Source organism: Amaranthus tricolor, chromosome 7, assembly GCF_026212465.1.
Source record: "Amaranthus tricolor cultivar Red isolate AtriRed21 chromosome 7, ASM2621246v1, whole genome shotgun sequence".
Taxonomy (NCBI): Eukaryota; Viridiplantae; Streptophyta; class Magnoliopsida; order Caryophyllales; family Amaranthaceae; genus Amaranthus; species Amaranthus tricolor.
In genome coordinates this window covers 19249594-19270065 of record NC_080053.1, presented here as the reverse complement: position 1 = coordinate 19270065, position 20472 = coordinate 19249594, and the positions used below count along the sequence as shown (strand labels likewise).

At 33.8% G+C, this 20472-nt stretch overlaps 2 protein-coding genes across 2 annotated transcripts; both read left to right on the top strand.

Moving 5' to 3' along the window:
• The first annotated feature begins 976 nt into the window (after positions 1-976).
• Positions 977-2599, top strand: LOC130817937 (uncharacterized). The gene is made up of 2 exons (XM_057683917.1): positions 977-1228; positions 2115-2599. The coding sequence occupies exons 1-2, from the start codon at positions 1042-1044 to the stop codon at positions 2306-2308; spliced, it is 381 nt and encodes a 126-aa protein (XP_057539900.1). The 5' UTR covers positions 977-1041; the 3' UTR covers positions 2309-2599.
• A 9466-nt stretch (positions 2600-12065) lies between these two features.
• LOC130817936 (uncharacterized) lies at positions 12066-18176 on the top strand. The gene is made up of 2 exons (XM_057683916.1): positions 12066-12283; positions 16049-18176. Exon 2 carries the CDS (start codon positions 16081-16083, stop codon positions 18094-18096), a length of 2016 nt encoding a protein of 671 aa, XP_057539899.1. The 5' UTR covers positions 12066-12283; positions 16049-16080; the 3' UTR covers positions 18097-18176.
• The last annotated feature ends 2296 nt before the right edge of the window (positions 18177-20472 follow it).

The window sequence follows — 20472 nt, the reverse complement described above, 5'->3', positions numbered from 1 at the left end:
GACACGCTTAAAAAATTCTCTTCTTTTTCATATCATTAAATTAGTATTCAAGTGGTTTAATATTTATATTATTAGTTTTATCTTTTTAATATTTTTGTGGTATTATTATTTTTATCTTTATAATATTTTATGAATTATTTTTTTGTCTTAACAAAATTTTAGGGTTGAGAAAGAAATGAGATGTGATAAAATATAAAATATGAAAGAGTAGTGAGGAAACTTTTTTTTCCTTATGAATTAGATAAGCTTGAATAGCAAAAATCTTTACATAAAAAAATCTGATGTGAAAGAGAAAGAAAATATAGAGAGAAATTGGTCTGGAATTATTTTTTCATCACCCTTCAGATTGGAATCTTTTCCCATGTTAATGCCAAAAAAAAAAAATAATTCCCACTTTGCTTGAAATGGGAAAATATTTCCCACATTACCGTCCACGTCAGAATTTTTTTTTTTTTTTTTTTAATAAAACCGCTACCTGAAATGGCGGTTTTGTTAAGAGATCTGAACTAAACCGCTACTTGAAATGGCGTTTTGTGGATTTTAATTTAAAAAAAAAAAAAAAATAGTAAACCGCCACTTGAAGTGGCGGTTTTGTAGTAGTACAAAACATTATTAATTTTTTTTTTAAAAAAGTAAGCAAACCGCCACTTCAAGTGGCGGTTTTGTAGTAGTACAAAACATTATTAATTTTTTTTTTTTTTAAAAAAGTAAGGGCGGTTTGATAGCAGTACAAAACAGCAGGTCATTTTAATTTTTTTTTTTTTAAGAAAAAATAGTAAGCAAACCGCCACTTCATGTGGCGGTTTAGTGCTTAAGGCAAACCGCCATCTCAAGTGGCGGTTTTGTCTGAAAAGTGAAAAAAATTAAAAAAATTTCCACGTGGACGGTATTGTGGGAAATACTTTCCCACATGCAAAGTGGGAATTATTTTTTTTTTGAGCAATATAATGGGTATAGACTCTTCAGATTGCTCTTCTAGAATTATTACACTCCTTTCTTCTTAACTTGGAAAAGTTTGAAGCAGCAAAGCTTCCAACAGAAATGGCGACAGCAAGAGTTGACATGAAGAAGTTTTACAAGCAAAAGAAGAACACTTCTGGAATTTCAAAGTCTTCTTCTAAGGCTGGTAAAAACAAGCCTACTACTCCTTCTCACTCTGCTTCTGTTGGATCCGACGTTGTTCAACCTCCTGCTCTTGTCTCTCACCATGGCTCTCTTGATCTTCAAGGTTACTTCATTTCGGCTCTTCTTTCTTCTTTCATCAGATTTTTGAAACTTTTGTTTCTCATTTGTTAATATTGCTTTAATCTTCTTATAATGTAATTTAATTTGTTGCGATTTTGATTTTTTTATGATGTTTTGAATAGGTGCTTGTTTTTTCGTTTCTATTTTTTGGTACTTTTTGGTGGTCAATTGCTAGTTAAATTCATGAAACTGAATGTTAGGGTTTGTGATTGAAAATTTTAGGGGAAGACAATATTTGAAGTATATTTTTTCGCTTTTCTTTTCTTTGATAATTTTACAGTCTTGTATTTCACTTATATTGCGTCAAATTGCGTCTAGCGTTGCTTAATTTGTTGCGATTTTGATTTTTATTTTAATGATGTTTTAAGTTGGTACTAGAATCGGTTCTTTTTTTTTTGTTTTCTATACATTGGCAAGTTTTGGTGGTCAATGTTAGGGTTTTGATTGAAAAGTTAGGGAAATACGATTTTTTTTCTTTTTTGGAAATGCAAGGAAAGACGATATTTGAAGTAGCTTTTTGAATTAAAGTTTTGTTTTATGCTGGAGATTGCTAACAACTTAGTATTTAGAATAACTTTTGAAGAACTTTGATTTGTTGTGTTATTGTGGAAGATTATTAGAATTTATTTTGAAATTTACTTGATTGACTGATTTTTCAAGTAACACTCCCTGAATTTGTTCACAACTGTAGGCCACAAATTACGGTCTGATGGTTAAAATTTGCTAAATTTAACTATAAAGTTTTGCAAAAATAATTAATAGGATAAGGATATTATTTACTATGGTTTTGTAGGAATGTGATTACTGAGGAAATTATGCTAGTTGTTGTTTGAATTCTAAGATTCATTTGGTGAACTTTTGCTTATCAGATGATCATGATCGATATGAGGAGGTGTTGAGGCAATTTGATATGAACATGGTGTATGGACCTTGCATCGGTATGAACAGACTTGATCGATGGATTCGTGCCAGTAAATTGGGATTGAACCCACCCAAAGAGGTTGAAACTATCTTAAAATCGGACAAGTTTCGTGCTGAGTCCTTATGGGATGGTCGAGTTTAGACTTATTATACTGAATTTGTGGTTGGTGTCTTCTTAGACAATACTTTCGACAATCTATTTTGAAAGGTCAGGCGTTCTTGCTCTTTTGTCTAGCAGCTTTCTCACTAATATTAGTGCATGTTTGTAGCCTGTAGTCCACTGGAGTGTTGTAAATTGTAAGTTTTTGTTGTTTGCAACTGGGTATTTTTGGTATCTTTGGATCTCTGGATCTCTGTAGTTGTTGACAATTGCTGTTTATATTTAAGCGACTTCTATGAAGGATTTGGTCCATGTGGATCATGTTTTTTCCCTTATTTGTTCACCTTTATTATTGTGTTATATTTCTTGCGCAAAATGCAATTGTCTTTGAAGATTACATAATTGTCAAAATACAGAAATGAGAAGACGCTTGAGTGCTAGGATCTATTGCTATAAGATTGACCTGAGAACCTTATATACTGTTAAGTGTTAACTGTATATATAGAATGAAGTCTAAGCATGTCAATGAGGCCCACACAAAAGCATGTCCTCAGGGAAAAATGAAGAGCTGAAGTTTGCCTCCTTGGAATGTCCTCATGTGCCATGGTAATGTAAAGAAGATCCCTTGAGGCTTTTGTATTTGGAAGACCTAGTAAAACTTAAACCACCATGGACATGGTACTTACATGCCTTATGTACTGAGGTTGCAAACACCATATAGCAATCTTCACCATCGTTATCATTTCACTTTGTTCTTGCATATGTTTAGCTATAGACATGGCCACATGGGCTGGTTCATATGAGTTTATGCTGGTTGAACCTGTTATGAATGAATCGGAACTGCACCAGTCAAATGATGGGGCCAAGCTGATTGTAGTTTAGGTTCAACTCTGGTTTATGTGGTTGGTTGAATTTGAACTGATTTTCATAGGTACAACCTAGTAAATCTTCATGTTAGATTCTTTAAAGGGAAATTCTACATAGTAGCATTGACTTTCATGAAATGCCAGTGGTAGAATCCAGCTGTTAAGTGTTAATTGTATATATAAATTTTTTCCACATAATAGAATCCAGTTTACACTTTATCTAACTGCCGTGACATTTTTTGTTGAACTCTTGTTAATTTTCGTTAAATTTACCATTTTAACGTTTCTACCCTTATTAAGTGTTGGTTCTTATCTTTAAAATTTGCCCTAAGCATTTGAGACCGTTTATGAATGAAACGTCAAAATGGTAAATTAAACATTTGAGAGCATAAGAATGGTTTAGGGCAAATTATAAAGACAACAATCAACAGTTAATAAGGGTAGGAACGTCAAAATGGTAAATTAAACGAAAATTGACAAGAATTTAACGGAAAATGCTACGGCAGTTAGATAAGGCATAAATTGACTGCTATCATGTGGAAAAATTTTACAAAAGTGCTACCAGTGGCATTTCATGAAAGTTCGATATTACCATGTGGAATTTCTCTTTAAAAATGCCAAATCTCAAGATAATAAACCTTTAATGACCCATTTGGTAGTTAGTAATAAACGGTGGTAATGAGAATGAAAATTAGTGTAATTTTGGTTGAAAAATCTGTTGGCTATTTTGATGGTCATGCTTGTCCAACTTCAATTATCTCATTTTCTTCATAAAATTCATTCCAATGCATTACTATTAAGAGATGTGGTATTAGGTGGTAATGAAAATTTGTAAACAAATAACTTTTTTGTGATCAATGTATCATCATCATGGAAATGATATGGAATCTTTGATGAAGTTTTATACTATAAATCATTTACATTACCAACATTTAGTATCACTAACCAAACGGACCGTAAATATCTATTACAATCCAAATGACATAGTCTCAACCAATGACAAGTGTTTTATTTTCAAATAATAGTCTCAACCAATGACAAGTGTTTTATTTTCAAATAAATCAAATTTTCATATTATTATTATTATTCCTTTATAACAACCAATCCACGATGTATAAAATTTTACTGCGTGTACGTACCTTAAGAAAGCAAAAGCAAATCTTAAATGAAACTATCAACTTCCCGTCACGAATCGACTTCCTACACGATTCAATCGTACATACGAGAATAAGCATATATTCACACTTTCTCAAACCACAACCAACACACACATCTAACAACAAGCCACACTTGCAAACAATTCATGATCACACAACATACTTCATCACAACATAACATCAAATAAAATTCAGATTTAGTATTCTGTCCAAAACAGTATGTTAACACTGCCAAACTGAAATTCCGACTTCACCGTTGCGTCCGGAAGGCGTCAAAACTCCCGGGTACCAATTTTCATAATTCATAATGTACTCTAAGTATTTTTAACCTATTTTCAAGCCAAAAAGTGTCCCATAAACAGATTTTTTTTACCATTTTCCTAACCCTACGGGATTCACCAAAATTCATCAACAAATGAATTCCAAATGGTACATTGCCTATCAAATATTAATGACCAAATTTATATAATTCTTATGAACCATCTTTGAGATTAAATTCATTGTTCAACAATAATTTCTTTATACATATTTGTATATATTTTTTTTCTTTAGCAAAATTATAAATTTCTAATATTAGTCAATAAAATAAATAATTTTTCCACCAAATATAAAAAAAACACACATATTTTTTTACATGAACATTCATATTTATATATAAATTTCAAAATCACCCATCACACAAACCAATCCTATTATTCACATATATGCATATCTAAAAACTCTAAAAAGAAACATTCTTCATCAATTTAGATAGAAAAATACATCCCAAAATCATACATGAAATTTTAAATTCATAAATAAAAATTGAATTATAAGATAACACATATAATAATCATAGAATTTTAAATTAAAACTTAAGAATCAACATAGATTAAGAATTACACTTATAATTGTAAAGGAAAACACCAAATGATGAAGGGTAATGGAGTTAGAAATGTGAATTAGGAGGAATTTTGAGAGGATATATTTTTTTTATCCTTGAAAACTTTAGAAACGAAAGGATGTCAAAATGAAAATGATTAAGGAATTAAGAAGGGTTAATTATATGGGATTAATGCCTTGATCTTTCATTACCCTAAAGGAGTTACAAGCTTCACCAAGAGTCCCATAGGATCGGCCACCTTCCCTCCTACTTTTTTTTTAACTTTTTTTGAAAATAAAAGATGGGCTAAGGAAAAGTTTGGGCCCAAATAATTCTAATTGCCAAAAAGGATTACAAATCTCATGACCAAGCCCAATAATAAATAAAATATATATATATATATATATATATATATATATATATATATATATATATATATATATATATAATATTACTAGTGAATTATTAAATATATCTGGAAGAAAATATCGGGAAAATATCGGGGTGTTACAGACTACCCCCCTTAAAAAGGTTTTGACCCCAAAACCATACTTATCATAACACATAACCACAAAACAAGTAAAACAAAGTTAATCACTATACCCACATACACAAAGCAACCCAAAACATGAATTGCACGAAAATACTATCGCCTTCCACCCCCCTTAACGAAGTTACGTCCCCATAACTTACTAACCTGAGAGAAAAGGTGAGGATACTGCTCTCGCATGGAGTCTTCCGTCTCCCAGGTTGCCTCTTGTGAGCGGTGATTGGACCATAATACTTTAACCATGGTGATATCCTTCCGACGAGTACTGCAGACCTTCTTATCCAATATCCGGACAGGCTGTTCCTTATAGGTTAGGCTCTCATCAAGTTCTAACGCCTCTGGATCTAATACATGAGAAGAGGCTGCGACGTAACGTTTCAACTGAGAAATGTGAAAAACGTCGTGCACTTTACCCAGAGCATTAGGCAATGCTAATCGATAGGCTAACTTCCCTACTTTCTCCACAATGTCATAAGGACCTATGGAACGTGGGCTTAACTTTCCACGAGCACCAAAGCGAACTACTCCTTTCATTGGAGACACACGAAGTAGAAACTTGTCACCCACTTCAAATTCATCAGGCCGACGTCGGAGATCGGCGTACAATTTTTGTCTATCTTGGGCTGCTTTCATTTTCTCGCGAATTAACTTTACTTGTTCAGTCATTTGAACAAGCATATCAGGTCCTAAGGTGACAGATTCAGTAAAATCATCCTAGCATACTGTAACACCCCGAGATTTTAATGACGTAATTATTTAATATTTTAATATTTTTTAAAGATTTTACAATTATTATTTAATTATTTTCGAATTAGTTTTAATAAATTTCTTTCATATACAGATTTAAATGTCGACTTATATATATATTAGAAATATAGTTACGACTTCTCAAATAAAGAGGTTCGAATCAAAATGATTATTTTACTAAAATGTGTGAGCCCACGAAGTCTCTTAGTTGGGCCTCGCAAGAAAAATAAACCGAGATAAAAATAAATAAATAAATAAACCTAATAATAATAATAATAATAATAATAATAATAATAATAATAATAATAATAATAATAATAATAATAATAATAATAATAATAAAAACAAGTATATATATATATAAAAAAAAAAAAACTCATGAAACCCTAAATACAAAAGCTAGCCGTCATCCTCTCCTTCTCTCCCTCTCCTTCTTCCTCTCTCTTCCCGTGCGCCTCCTTCCCATTTTCCTCAACCGGCAGCTTCCCTCGCAAGCAGCAGCAAGGGCTGCGTCTCGTTCCCCGACCAGCAGCCGCCCTCGCAAGCAGCAGCAAGGGCTACGTCTCCTTCCCCAAACAACAGCGACCAACATCTAGACCGCCACCGCTTCGCGTCTGCTGCAGCCAAGACCCCAGCCTGCTCTTCTCCCTTTTCTGCCGTGGAGGCTGCCGCCACCAACAGCCACGGCCCAGCCGTGTGGGTCCTTCTCCACCATCTAGTCTTCATCCTTTTGTTAGTCCCATCTTTGTGAGCCATCTCTTTTCTTTTCTCTAATTAATTCCTAGTTTTATTTGAAGTTTTATTGAAGTTTTATGAAGTTTATGAGTGAGGTGTTGATTTTTTTTTTTGTGTTATTCTCATTGAATCTTTTTGTGGGTAAGAATCTGATTGATGAATTAAACATGTTTATGACTTAGGGTTTGAAGTGTGATTGAAATTATGGGTTGTGTGTTGATTTTTGTATTAGTTTCTTCGAATCTTAGTATGTGTAGTGATTAAATATGTTATCTTTGAACACGAAACGATTAGGGCTTGGATTTAGAAATGAAATTACTAGTGTGTTTTATACTATATTTTGGTGATGATTGATTAAATAACTTTAAAAGTTGTTTTAAGATTTGGTCGATTAGTTATTATTGTGAATAATTAGTAATGGTGATGATGTTAGTTGACTTTGAAAGTGATTTCGATTGATTATATTGGGAATAATAGTTACTAATTGTTGTGGTTTGATTGTTGTAAATTACAAATACCCTTATTAGGTTGTTATTGAAATTATAGATACATGATATTGGTAAGCCAAGAGCATAATGTCAACTTATCGTGGATGGTTGCTAAAGTTATTTGTCGTGTTGTTTTGATTATAGTTCTTAATAGCCTTGGAGAATGCAACAAATTTGTCTTATCGTTATATTAATGTTATATTAAAATTGTAAGATTTAGTTATGATTAGTTATTTTTGGGTAACGCGAGCCGATATGCTCAAAATTAGTTAATGTAAAGGAACGATTCACACATACTTCTACTTAAATGGATGGAAAGACTTATGTTGCGTTGAGTTGATGATTTTGACTTGTATTGAATGAGTTGTGTGCGTGCTAGAGTGATCGGAAACTCATGTTGAATGGGTGATGGCGGTTACTTGGATATTTAGTTTGGTATGTCAAGTAGTTAAGGGAACTTATTAGTTCTACTCATAACTTATATAGGTGCCCATTTCGTAAGAGGAAAGTAGAGCCTTAGTTGGGGTGATTTTGTGACTTTTAATCGTGCAGTGACGCTTGCAGGTACGTACACGCAGTAACAAACTCTTATACGCAATTTCTATTTAAGACATTATTGTTCATTGTAATACTATGCACTGCATCAAAACTGAGATACTAGTGAGTACGCCTTATACGAAACGCCGTCGACTAGGAAATTCTTGCGCTTAGAATAGTTATAGAGAATGAAAGTGTTAGTAGGAGGCGGGGACCACCCCTCTTATTTATTTAAGAATTAGATTATGCCTAATTGGAGTTAGAATGATTCCTTTATAGGTGAATTTCATATTCTATTGAGTGGCTCAGTGGGTTTTGGCGCGCTGCTATCCCAGGGCGCTCATTAATAGTTGAGAGTGGAAGTTATTCCCATCCGATAAGGTACTATATTATGATTAGCTGGTGTGACTTAACTGGATTATGTCCGGTTGTTTTATTAGTCCCCTAGGTGAGGTTCGACGGGACCACCGTAAGGGGGGTATGAGCATGCTTGGGTCATTGGGCGCCGGGAGGCCGATAACGCCCCTTGACCGAGGTGTTACCATGCGGGCCTTGCAAACCCCAATATGGTGGCCTCTTCACTTGTTTAGTACCCCAGTGTGTTAGGTTTTTCCCAAAGGTAGGACCCGAGAGGGTTAGCTGGAGGGGGCATGAGCTCATACTTTGCCAATGGGCGCCGGGAGGCCGATAACGCCCTTGGCTGTGTCACTATGCCAGGAAGTAAAGAAAAGATCCACTGATAGAAAACTATTCAGTGACAGAAAATTTATTCATTGATCGAAAGGTATTTATTGATAGTAGGTTCATTCTTTGGTAGAAAGCTTACGCGTTGATAAAACGTTTACTCTTTGATAGAATATTTACTCATTGATAGAACATCTACTTATTGATAGAATAGTTTATGCTAGCGAGAAGTGTGCCTAAGTTAAGTTACATCAAGGATATTACGGACTACGATCAAACTTACCTTAAGATAGACAAGCTCTATAAGGTCATGCGTTAGGTATTCTGTTAATGCCTTGGTCGAGTTGATACTATGCGTGTTTGCAGGAGTTATGTTTAAAAAGAGGAGCGTGAAGACCTGCATTCTACCCAAGAACACATGGTTCGGGTTAGAAAGCACATAGTGAAATTAAGAAGTATAAGTGGCCGATAAACGGTTACTACATGTGCTGGTGTCTTATGAAATCGTCTTATGTTGTTTTATAATATAATGTTATCTAGTAGTTGGCCTTATTATATATGATGCTAGTTACTGACGTGTACGTGTTTGTGTTTATGTTTGATTGTTGATGACTTTCTATGATTGTCCTGCTATGACACATTGGCCTTTGGTCTAATGTCGAGCAGCAGGAGGATCATAGACAAGAGTAGCAGCACTGGAGCTTCTTATGTATTGCATTGCATTTGGGAAAAGTGATGAGGGCGAAGCATAACCTGTGTCCTTACCGCTATCTTTCGATTTTGAATCTCTTGTTATCTTTTGTAAATTTTGATTGTATATGTTTTGTTATGAGGCCTTGCGTCCTCCCACGTGTATTTGTATTTTCGCTGCGTAGTCTATAACTATGTATGGTTTTAAGGAGTTAAGTCTTTTTAAAACGCAAACGTCGACACTGGAACCACGATCCATGTTTGGCATGTTGATTTGAGAGGCCGGCGACAAATCAATCCGCCGTGACAAAGTTTTGATAGGCTGTTAGTGCCTTTACTTTATTAGCTTCTTAATTAACTTTTGTTTTTCTACAAAGGCGCACAGTTTTAAGGCAGATGCTGCCAAAATTTCCACTCACCTTTTTTTAAAGTCAATAATTAAAGTTTATCTAAATTCTTTTCCTTTTTTCTTTTATGTAACACCCGAATTTCCTCCCGTCCTTTACGGTTTTGGTTTCGTTAAGGGGTCGGAAATTCTGGGGTGTTACACATACATGACTACGACACTTATGACCATCAAGTGCTTCAAATGGAGCCATTTGAATCGTAGCTTGGTAACTGTTATTATAAGAGAACTCTACCAGATCCAAATGTTCATTCCATGGCTATCGCTCTCAACATGTCCTACAGTATTTGATTGACACGTTCTGTCTGACCATCGGTCATTGGGTGGAAGGATGTACTATGAAGAAGGGTGGCCTCCAACGCTTGTTGTAGTGATTTCCAGAAATGTGACAAATATCGAGTATCCCGATCGGAAACAATAGTACGAGGTATTCCATGATAACGAATCACGTACTTAATATAAGCACGAGCAAGTTGTTCCATATCCTACTTACAATTCATTGGAATAAACCTTGCCGACTTAGTAAGTCTGTCCGCGATAACCCAAAGAGTATCATTACCGGCTCTTGTTCGTGGCAAACCCAACACAAAGTCCATGGAAATGTCGTCCCACTTCCAGACCGAAATTTCTAGAGGTTGTAATAATCCGGCAGGTCTCTTATGCTCACTCTTGACCTTTTGACACGTTAAGCACTTAGCAACAAATTCTGCAATATTCTTTTTCATACCCGACCACCAAAACATGCATTTTAAATCTTGATACATCTTGTCTCCACCAGGATGAACTGAGCATCTAGAATTATGAGCTTCGTTCAATAATTTTTCCTTCAAAGAGTCACACCCATCCGGTACACACCACCGTCCTTTAAAACGAAGACTACCATCCTCATGAATTGTAAAACCTTCAGCTCTCCCTTCACTGATCTGCTCCCAAAGTTTAATGAACTTGGGGTCTTCCAGTTGCTTAGCCATAAGAGTAATATGAAAATAGATAGCAATAAGAATATTATTTCCTTTATAATAATTTTATTGGTTAGTGCAAATATATAAAGACCTTAAACATTTTTAAAAATCCGAAATATGAAGTAGTTAGTTAAAAAGTTTATGGTGACCATATATATCTATTTTTTTTTCTAAAAAAGCAATAAGCAATAAGTCGGTCTCTTGAAATACCGTATCTCTAAAAGACGTCTTTCATGCTTAGCCAATTAAAGCTTAATGTCTACTTACTGTAACCATAATGCCACTTACATCACCCTTAATACTTACTTACCGTATCTTATGCCTAATTACAATATCCTTAAATGTCGACTTACAATATTTATAATGTGATACCTCGTTATTTTACGTTTAAGTTTCTTTATGTTTATATGTGTATGTTATATGATAATATTTTATGCCCTGTGACCAATTGATATTTAATAAATGTAGACAAAATTACATCTCGTATATATTATTAGTATATAACAAGTGATAACGTGAAGGTCCATATTATAATTAAAAAAATTGATAGACTATTTATATCAACAAGGTGTATCTAATTTTCAAAGGAGGCCATTTACAAAGAAGTTTTTTCGGGTGCACACAAAGACTTTTGTTGGTATGTGGGGCTAGTTTACAGTTTTCATGGGTAATCACCAACGGCCTGATGAGTCCGGGATGTTACACATAATGCATACTTACAAAATTTTTAATGTCTATTAAGCAGGCGTGCAATACTTACAATGTCTTGAATACCAACTTAGAATACTCTTAATGCCCACCAAGTAACTTACTTTATATTATTCTTTATGAGCCGACCCAATTAAAAATGGGTCTCTCAATAAGATTTGTGTTAAGCAATACTATATTGAAATGTATTAAAAATATTAAAATAAGAATAGATGAAAATTCAAAATAGATTCCGCCAAACCAACCTAATATATAGTTCATTTTTTTTAAAAAAACTGATAAATAGATTTTTTTTTTTTAAATAGTAAAATTGGAAACAAATAAAACAACTCGAAAAATAACCTTAAAAATCAAAAATGGGAAAGAAAGAGTAACAAAATTACAGAGGGAGTAAAAAGCTTCACAAATTTCAATTCCCCTTTTTGCTTTCCTTTATTATCATCATGATTATCGTCATCGTGTCAATCAAAAACCCTAATTTGTATTTTGCGATTCACTTTCACCCTCGCAATTTCTCTCCCCTAGCCATTGTCTCGTTTAGTCGCCTAAATTCGTCACAAGCGTTTGATTTACACAATCAATTATTTAACAATCGATCCAATTTCTATTTCGCTCCTTTTTCCAGGTTTGTTATTCTTCTCTTAGATGTTTTTCAACATTTTTGTAATTTTTGTTTTTGTTGTTTTAGCTTTTCTTGGCCCTGTAATTGTCTTGATTGCATTTGAATGTTGTTCGATAATGTGCCCTTTTTGTTTAAACGGTTGGTTGATGTTTTTGATTTGTTAAATTGTCCGATTGTTTTGGGGGTTAGGGTTATAAGTACGTTGTCGGAAATGATTTGGTACATGTCTAATGTTTTTGGAGGATTAGAAATGGATTGGATTAGATTATGTTGCATGTTTCTTGATTTTGGTTTTATTCTGACTTCGGTTGCCTTCTAATGTATTTCTCGGAAATGATTTCTTTTCATGCGTGGTGATTAGGCCTTTTGTTCCCTAATTTTAAATTTTCGCTGAATTCGATGTGAAAGAAGAAATTTGATACAAAGAATGTTAAAGAAACTCTCTTCAAGATTATATTGTTACCTTGTAATTAGGGCAGCATAAACTTGAAGATAGTTTTATTGACAAAGAAACCTTTTTGAAGAACACGGATGAACTGGCGCCTTTTTTTAGATGATCAAATGGCGCTTATAACAGAGTATTTCAAGAGGGAATTTTAAATATTGGCTACAAAATAGGAGTAAACGGTATGTTGAAGCCTCTTGGAGTGGGCTGGGATTGGTTATGCACTATTTCAGGAATTTTTTCTGAGTTCAGAATTTACTAAATCAAATAATTTATAGGAAAAATTACCCTCAATAATCCAACCTTTCCCTGATTTTCTTACAATAATCCTAACTTTTGATTAATCATAAATAATTTCACCTTTAAAATCACTTACCCATGAATGTTGTAGTGCAAATGGTGACCTGATTTTGTAGGTAATAACAAAAAAAAGAAAAGATTAAATGAAATAACAAAAAAAAAGATAAGTAAAAAAATCAGAATACCCCCTCCCCACTGCCACCTTTCAGCACTGCCATATCTCACTACACCTTTACCTTGCCCACAGCCACCCACCCCACCATAATAATCTCCTAAAGCGGCTGAAACCCAAACAACATAACCCCCATTTTCAGAAAACATTGTTTCCAACTCTACAGTGATTAATGCCTCAAGCACACTCCATATAAATGGAATACTAAGAATCCCACAACAACCAACAAAGATCATGTTGCCCCAACAAAGGTAAAGCTTCATTCACTCCATTATATTTCCGCGTCTCAGTTGAAGTTTACTTATACTACCTAAGTTTGCCTAAGTTTCTGCACATTCAATATCAAATTCCAATTATATTCACTATAGGATTCATCTCAAATTTCCATAACTAAAATATATAAACAACACAACGTTTCACTTTTAATTGAAAGATTTATAAAATTTCATGTTACCCACCAAAATAAACTAATGATTTTAGCTTAAGAACATCATAATTCAAATGGAAAAAAATAAAACAATCATCTAATTCAACAAAAATTTTATATTTTTTTGTTCACCTAATTGATTTAGGCATCTATTCGATGGGGAAAGACAATTGCACTGAAAGAAAGAAGCTTTGAAGAGAGAAAATGAGAAAAAGTGTAAAAAAAATACGAACCATGAATTTAGGGCTTGGTTCCATCTGACAGTTGGGAAGGGGAAGGGAGAGGGGATGGGTGGGGGAGGGGTGGCAGTAGGGGAGGGGTTTGAGTGATTAATTTTATTTAGTGTTTTCAATTAACCTTTTAAATTTTTTTATATTTTAATTTCTTCTTTTGGTAAAAATTACCTGTTAAAGCAGTTACCGGTCACCATGATATACTCTTGGCAAATAACCCTTAAAGTTCGGATTATTTATGGTTAATCAATAGTTGAGAACTTGAGATTATTGTAGGAATCGAGTAATGGTTGGATTATTCTGAGTAATTTTTCTTAATTTATAATGTAGTTCAAAATTTCATATATTAATAAAAAAGATAATAATTCAAGTAACCAACAGAGCAATTATAGTAATAAAAAAATTAATTGAACACGTTGATGTTTCATATTTTGAAAATGACATGATTTATTATATCCTCGTCCTTAACTATAAATTATAGATTTTGCTCTACGAAAACAAATCATAATCTAAGTCCTAAACTTGTCTTGGTTTATTATTATTATAAAAAATAGTATTTAATTCTTTAATAATATCCTCATTTTAATAATTAAAATTAAAAATAAGGAAAAAGAAAATCAAAACCCTGAAACTTCAAAGATAGTTTTGTTGAAATTGAGATATTACTTTGGAACAAAAGCAGCTCTAAACGGATCGTTAATCCATCTCGTTAAGTCGACCGATTCTAAAAATTTTACAAGTTTAAGATGTAATAGTTAATTGTATTTATTTTTAAGACATTTTCAATATGAAAAAACAACTTACATTAAATTTTTTTTGCAATAATTCACAAAATATATAATCTTTACTTGTAATTCGATATCATTTAACAAAAAACATCCAAATTGACTTAGAGTCTACTCAAATCTAGACAAACACAGTGTACACTTCAATTTTCACCACCAAGAATCTTTTTCTTTATAGCTTTAATTGCATTACAAAAACAATGAGTTCTCAGTAATAATATTAGACAAACAACTTATATATGTTAACATTTTACAAAATCAAAATAATATAACATAAAATGAAACAAAATATGGGGATAAAGTTTGAATCAAAGTCATAATAATACATGATCAAAATCGTTAAAAAAAACTCAATCTGCGCTAATGTAAATCTTAAGTGATACTGGGGGGGTACTGGTTGGCTTTTCCAAGTGTTGGAAAGATTTATGTGCATAATAGTCCATCTTTAGTGTTAAGTGTCAGCTTAAGGACGAGTCTCCTCATTGTCTCCGGGCATAAAACTTGACTTTAAAGGAATTGCTTGATTAGCACATGTATTGATGCACTATTATAATTCAATACTCTCATGGTTTGTCTGGTAATTAGTACTAAAAGGTTGTAATTGTAATGAGAAGTAGTATAATTTTGGTAGGTATATCTCTTGATAAATTTAATGGTTATGTTTATTCTCTTTCAACAATCTCTTTTTCTTTACAAAATTCATTCCAATGCAATACCATTTAAACATGTGGTATTAGGTGGTAGTAGAAAATATTGAACAATTTTTTTTTTACAATCAAACTTACCATGGGAATGCCATTATACATACCATGAAAATTTAGTAATTTACTCTATAAATTATCATATTACCACCAATTAGTACCGTTAACCAAATGGGCTGTCAATGCACATTACATGGATTGTACTTCTTCATGAACTAAAAATCCATTCATGCCTTCGTTAGCATCCTTCAACTCCCAAGTCACATAACATGCCAGTTAAATGTGTTTTTGGCTTTTTGCATAGGACTAGCCCATAGAATTATCCTTGTATCTTCTGAATTTGACTTCAAGTTTTCTTTATACTTTTGTTAAATTTCCAGTATTCTCTTTCTTTCTCTCTTTCTCTCTCTCTCTCTCTTTCCTTTGTTTGTGCCGGGAGAGAGTTGGGGGGGAGTATTTGTGTGTATCTCCTGCATATTCCCTATTATTTTTATATGTAATGGTGAAGGACATTGGACCTGAAAATATTGAGGATAGATCTGCTTAGCTTATGCTCTTTGTTGTCCTTACCTTTTCAGTTATCTTAGCTTTTGTGTTTTTAACTGCCGTACTTCAATTTACAATTTTTTAGCTTTCTCAATTCTTGGCTTTTATAGTTGAATGTCTTGTGCCTTTCTGAATTTGTTCCTTCCATGGGGTTTTCAGGATCATAAGCTCTCAAGCTATCTCTCTGAAAGATGTCATCCGCTTCAAAATCCAAGTCCAAGGACAAAAGGGCAGGAAATGAACATAAAACTCCATCAAAGTCCTCCACAGCTGTAGACGGAGGCAATGGACTGTCAGCTAGTGCGTACAACCCATTGTTAGGAACATTCCATGCACTTGACTTAAATGGTCGTTTTCGCAATATAGATGATTCCGATGATCTTAGTGGGAGTACTCATGGAAGTGGAGGTGAGTATGATTCTGCCTCCAATCTAGATAGTCGATCCGTAGAGTCAGAAGAGCACAATAAAGAGAAATCATCAAATGCTCCGATCAAACAGGAGGTAATCCCAGGGGGTGACTATGACAAGCGAGAAAAAAAACGTCAGAAAAATGAGAAGAAGCACCAGCGTCGGAAGGAAAGATGTGCCCAAAAGTTGCATGAACGCTGCAATGGCTACCTTATGTCCAGAAAGCTGGAGGCCCTTGCTCAGCAGGTTGTGGCCATGGGATTTACTCATGAAGGTGCAACCATGGCTCTTATGCTAAATGAAGGTCGAGTAGATGCAGCAGTTAATTGGCTTGTAGATGAAGAAAAGGGAGGTAACAAGTATAAAGATCAAAATTTTGACACAGGGAGCAATATAAACATTGATATATCAGAAGAACTTTCTCAAATTGCTGAATTAGAAATAAAGTATAAATGCTCAAAGCAAGATGTTGAAAAAGCCATAGTGATATGTGAAGGTGATTTAAAGAAGGCTGAAGAGGACTTGAGAACACAAAAGCAGGATCAATCAGCTGTCTTGCCAAAGGCCGATGAAACCGGTGATCCCCCAACTTTTAGTAATGTTAAGATGTCTGTAACTCCTAGTCAGGGCAATGAGAAGCTGTTGCAATCAAAGCCCAATGTAGCAACTTCGGTACCCCAGGGAAGGGATGAAAAGGTTTTCAATTACACTAAAGCTGCAGTTTCTGGAGCGCTGGCCCCCAAACAGTTTCCCATTGCTGTTCAACCTCTTTCAGGAGCTCAAGCCAAGTTAGAGTGGGCGAGACCTCGGCAAATTGCTTCAACAGCAGAGAAAAGGTGGCCAGTTGGAGCAGGGTCGAGCCCTTCAGTTTCATATTCTTTGGCACCACCTCCACAGGTATCACCTCCGCCGACCAAGGTAGATTCACGATATGCTACTCATGGTAATGAATTTAAGAATCTTCAGCCAGGATCATTTAGAGAGCCTGTAGTTATGATGCAGCGGCCACAATCTGCAAATGCCAAACTGGCTCCTGCAACAAGCATTAGCTCTTCTCCTCCTGGTAGAACTGCTGTGTGGTATCCTAACGGCTCCGAAATTTTGAATCCTAACAGGTCACTGCTTCACATACCTAGCACTAATAGTCTTGGTCCAAACAACCTTACCTCAAACCAATTTTATCACCCTGCACAATATCAACAACAGCAGCATCAACATCAACATCAACATCAACAGCAACATCAACAACATCAACATCAGCTGTTTATGACGCGTAGTAGTCAAGAGGATAATCCAGGTTCCATTCGTAGTAAGTCTTCATGGTCCAGGATAGGTGAGATTCCGACGCTCGCACCTGCATCCTCTTTAGGGCTCTTTTCTGGGTTGGGTTCAACCTGTACTTCAGGGTCAAAATCTGCTGTGGATTGGAATACTAGTGGCTCAATGCCATCATGTGACTATAATAATATAGATTGGAGCTTGGATAGCAATTTCCTGCCTACGAAGCAAAATAGGTTGTGGGTCGGGGCGGCACCCTACTCTAGGAGTAAAGGGGCTCATCTGTATGAACCAGGATCCTCTGCCATGGGTGTTAATCTGGCTATGAGACCGTCATCTTCTCCAAATAGTAGTGGTGTATCAATATTTGGGTTACAAGATAGTGTATTGGGTATGACCGATCCATCAGGTGCCAATTCTCAAGAGTGGACATCTCCTTTCGAGGGGAATGATCTCTTTAGCATGCCTAGACAGTTTGTTTCTTCTCCCACAAAACAGTGGAGAAATTTTGGAGAATAAAAGTAAAAAAAAAAAAAAAACCTAAAAAAACCTTTAGAAAGATTGTGCTTGAATTTCATGTTGGTCTGTGTTCCAATGTTGCTCTTTAGTGGTCTTCCATATATCTATATACTTCAGTAGATTAGTAGTCACTACTGATTTGCATATTTCTGGTTATTGACCATCCCCAAGTGACAAGTGCGCAGAAATAACACTAACGATTTATTTGGTTAGTAGTACTAAATGATGGTAATGAGAATGATTTATAGTGTAAAAATTTATCAAAAGTTCCATATCATTTTCATGGTAATGAAACTTTGATTACAAAAGTTTTTTTGTTTACAAATTTTCATTATCACCTTATAGCACCTTTTCCCAATGATAATGCATTGGAATGAATTTACGAAAAAAATAATATGATTAAAGTTGGACAAACATAGCCTTCAAGGTAGCCAAAAGATTTTTCAATTAAAATTACACTAGTTTTTCATTCTCATTACCACTTACCAAATAGACTGTAAATAATCTTATAGTAATCACTCTTTTAGGTCAAATCAAACAATAGGCGGACAAGCTTCATATTAGCCAATGGAATATTTGAAATAAACAAACGTTTTTCAATAAAAAATTTATGAACGAAGTTTGTTCCTGAAATAATTTTAAAATAAGCATTTTTATATTTAAGTCTAAGGTTAAAATTTGTTCGTTGTAACCAAAAATAAACATGAGAATAAGATGTTGAAGTCAAATTAAAACATACCACGATTTTTCGTTGTTAGTAATAATGAACAAATGAGGGACAAAAAACAATTTTAAATGAAAAAAACAAAGAGTAGTTATTTGTTCATATCAGCGATTCAACTAGCGGTAAAATTTGTTCTCTTTTAAAAATTATGATTTTGTTTTCTTTTTTTTCCGTTGTTAATAATAACGAAAATATTGTAAATTTTTTTGACTTTTTACATGATTTTAGTGCACTAATCTTAGGCTTGAATACGTAGAGATTTATTTTGGGAATTACTTTAGGACCAAAGTTATTTTTTTAATTTTTTATTTTAAAACTATCTTAGCCAATGGCCATTTCAGTGTAGTCTTTCTCTATTGAGTTCTATCGTTCCATTTTTCATGTGTGGGGCCCAAATTTAAACGGGTCCAAGTTTAAACAGACACAATAGCGCAATTCCTGAATTCCTTAAAACTTTCGAAATTTGAAACAAATAAATATTTTTGTAAAAAAATTATCAATTTTAATTTCCAAAACAAACATCTTTTTTCAGATTGAAAGTTAAAAATATGTTTGTTCTTAGTAACAGCAACAAACAAGAGAAATTTTAGTTAAATAGTCAAGCAAAACATTGTTCACTGTTGTCAACAACAAACATGTAATACTTATAATAATTTTGTAATTAAAAAAAGAAATGTTTTTCCCTTGTTTGCGCTACAAATAGTGAATAAAGGATAATGTAAATTGTTTTTCTTTTTTGACTTGTTTCTCCTCCTAATTTATATCTATTTTCTAATTTCTTTGCTATTTGTACTTATTTTCTAATTTCTCTCCTAACTTTTTTTATTTTTGACTTGTTTCTTCTTCTATTTTTCTCCATTTCCTTTTTTCCCAAAAAAATTACTGGAGATGAAAGCCCCCTGATCGGGACTTTACGTCCTAGTAATATCACAAGTACATGGTGTAGCATCGTACGTCGACAAATACGGATCAAATGTACAGGATTCGAAAATATGTCAATAATTTCTCAATCGATTAGCGTGTTCAAAAATGTATAATATGATAATGGGTGATGAATACAACTAAGGCAAACAATTAGAAGTTCCTAAACGATAACTAACCATAAAATGAAGTAACGATGCAATGAACTAAAAAGCATAAGAATAGTTTAAATATAATTAAGATGATCGATAGGATAAAGAGGCAAATGCTAGACTTTCTCAACAAAAGTAGTTACTAATCGTCAACGATATGGGTTGGGGAAGAATGTATCTTAAATACTCGTGTTCTCTCTCGAATAACAAAAGCTTCCGAAAACATGCTCAATTACCTATAGCGGCCAAAAAAATAATACCCGCTGGTAAACCCGCCCCCCACTTTTTAATAAATATACAATTTTTTGTAATTTTTATTTTAAAATTATATTAAAAGATCAAATAATATTGCAAGTGTCTAATCTCGAGTCAACCTGCTCGACCTGGTTGAGTTGATGCTCTGTTCAACTTGTATGCATTCCTGCCAAATCACTCCAGCTACTAGATGAAGAATGTAACACCCCGTAATTTATCGGGTTTAAAAGTAAATAAAATATAATAAAATAAAATATAACAAAAATAAAATAAATAAGTGATATTAAATTACATTATTTTACATTGTTAATTATAAGTAATAAA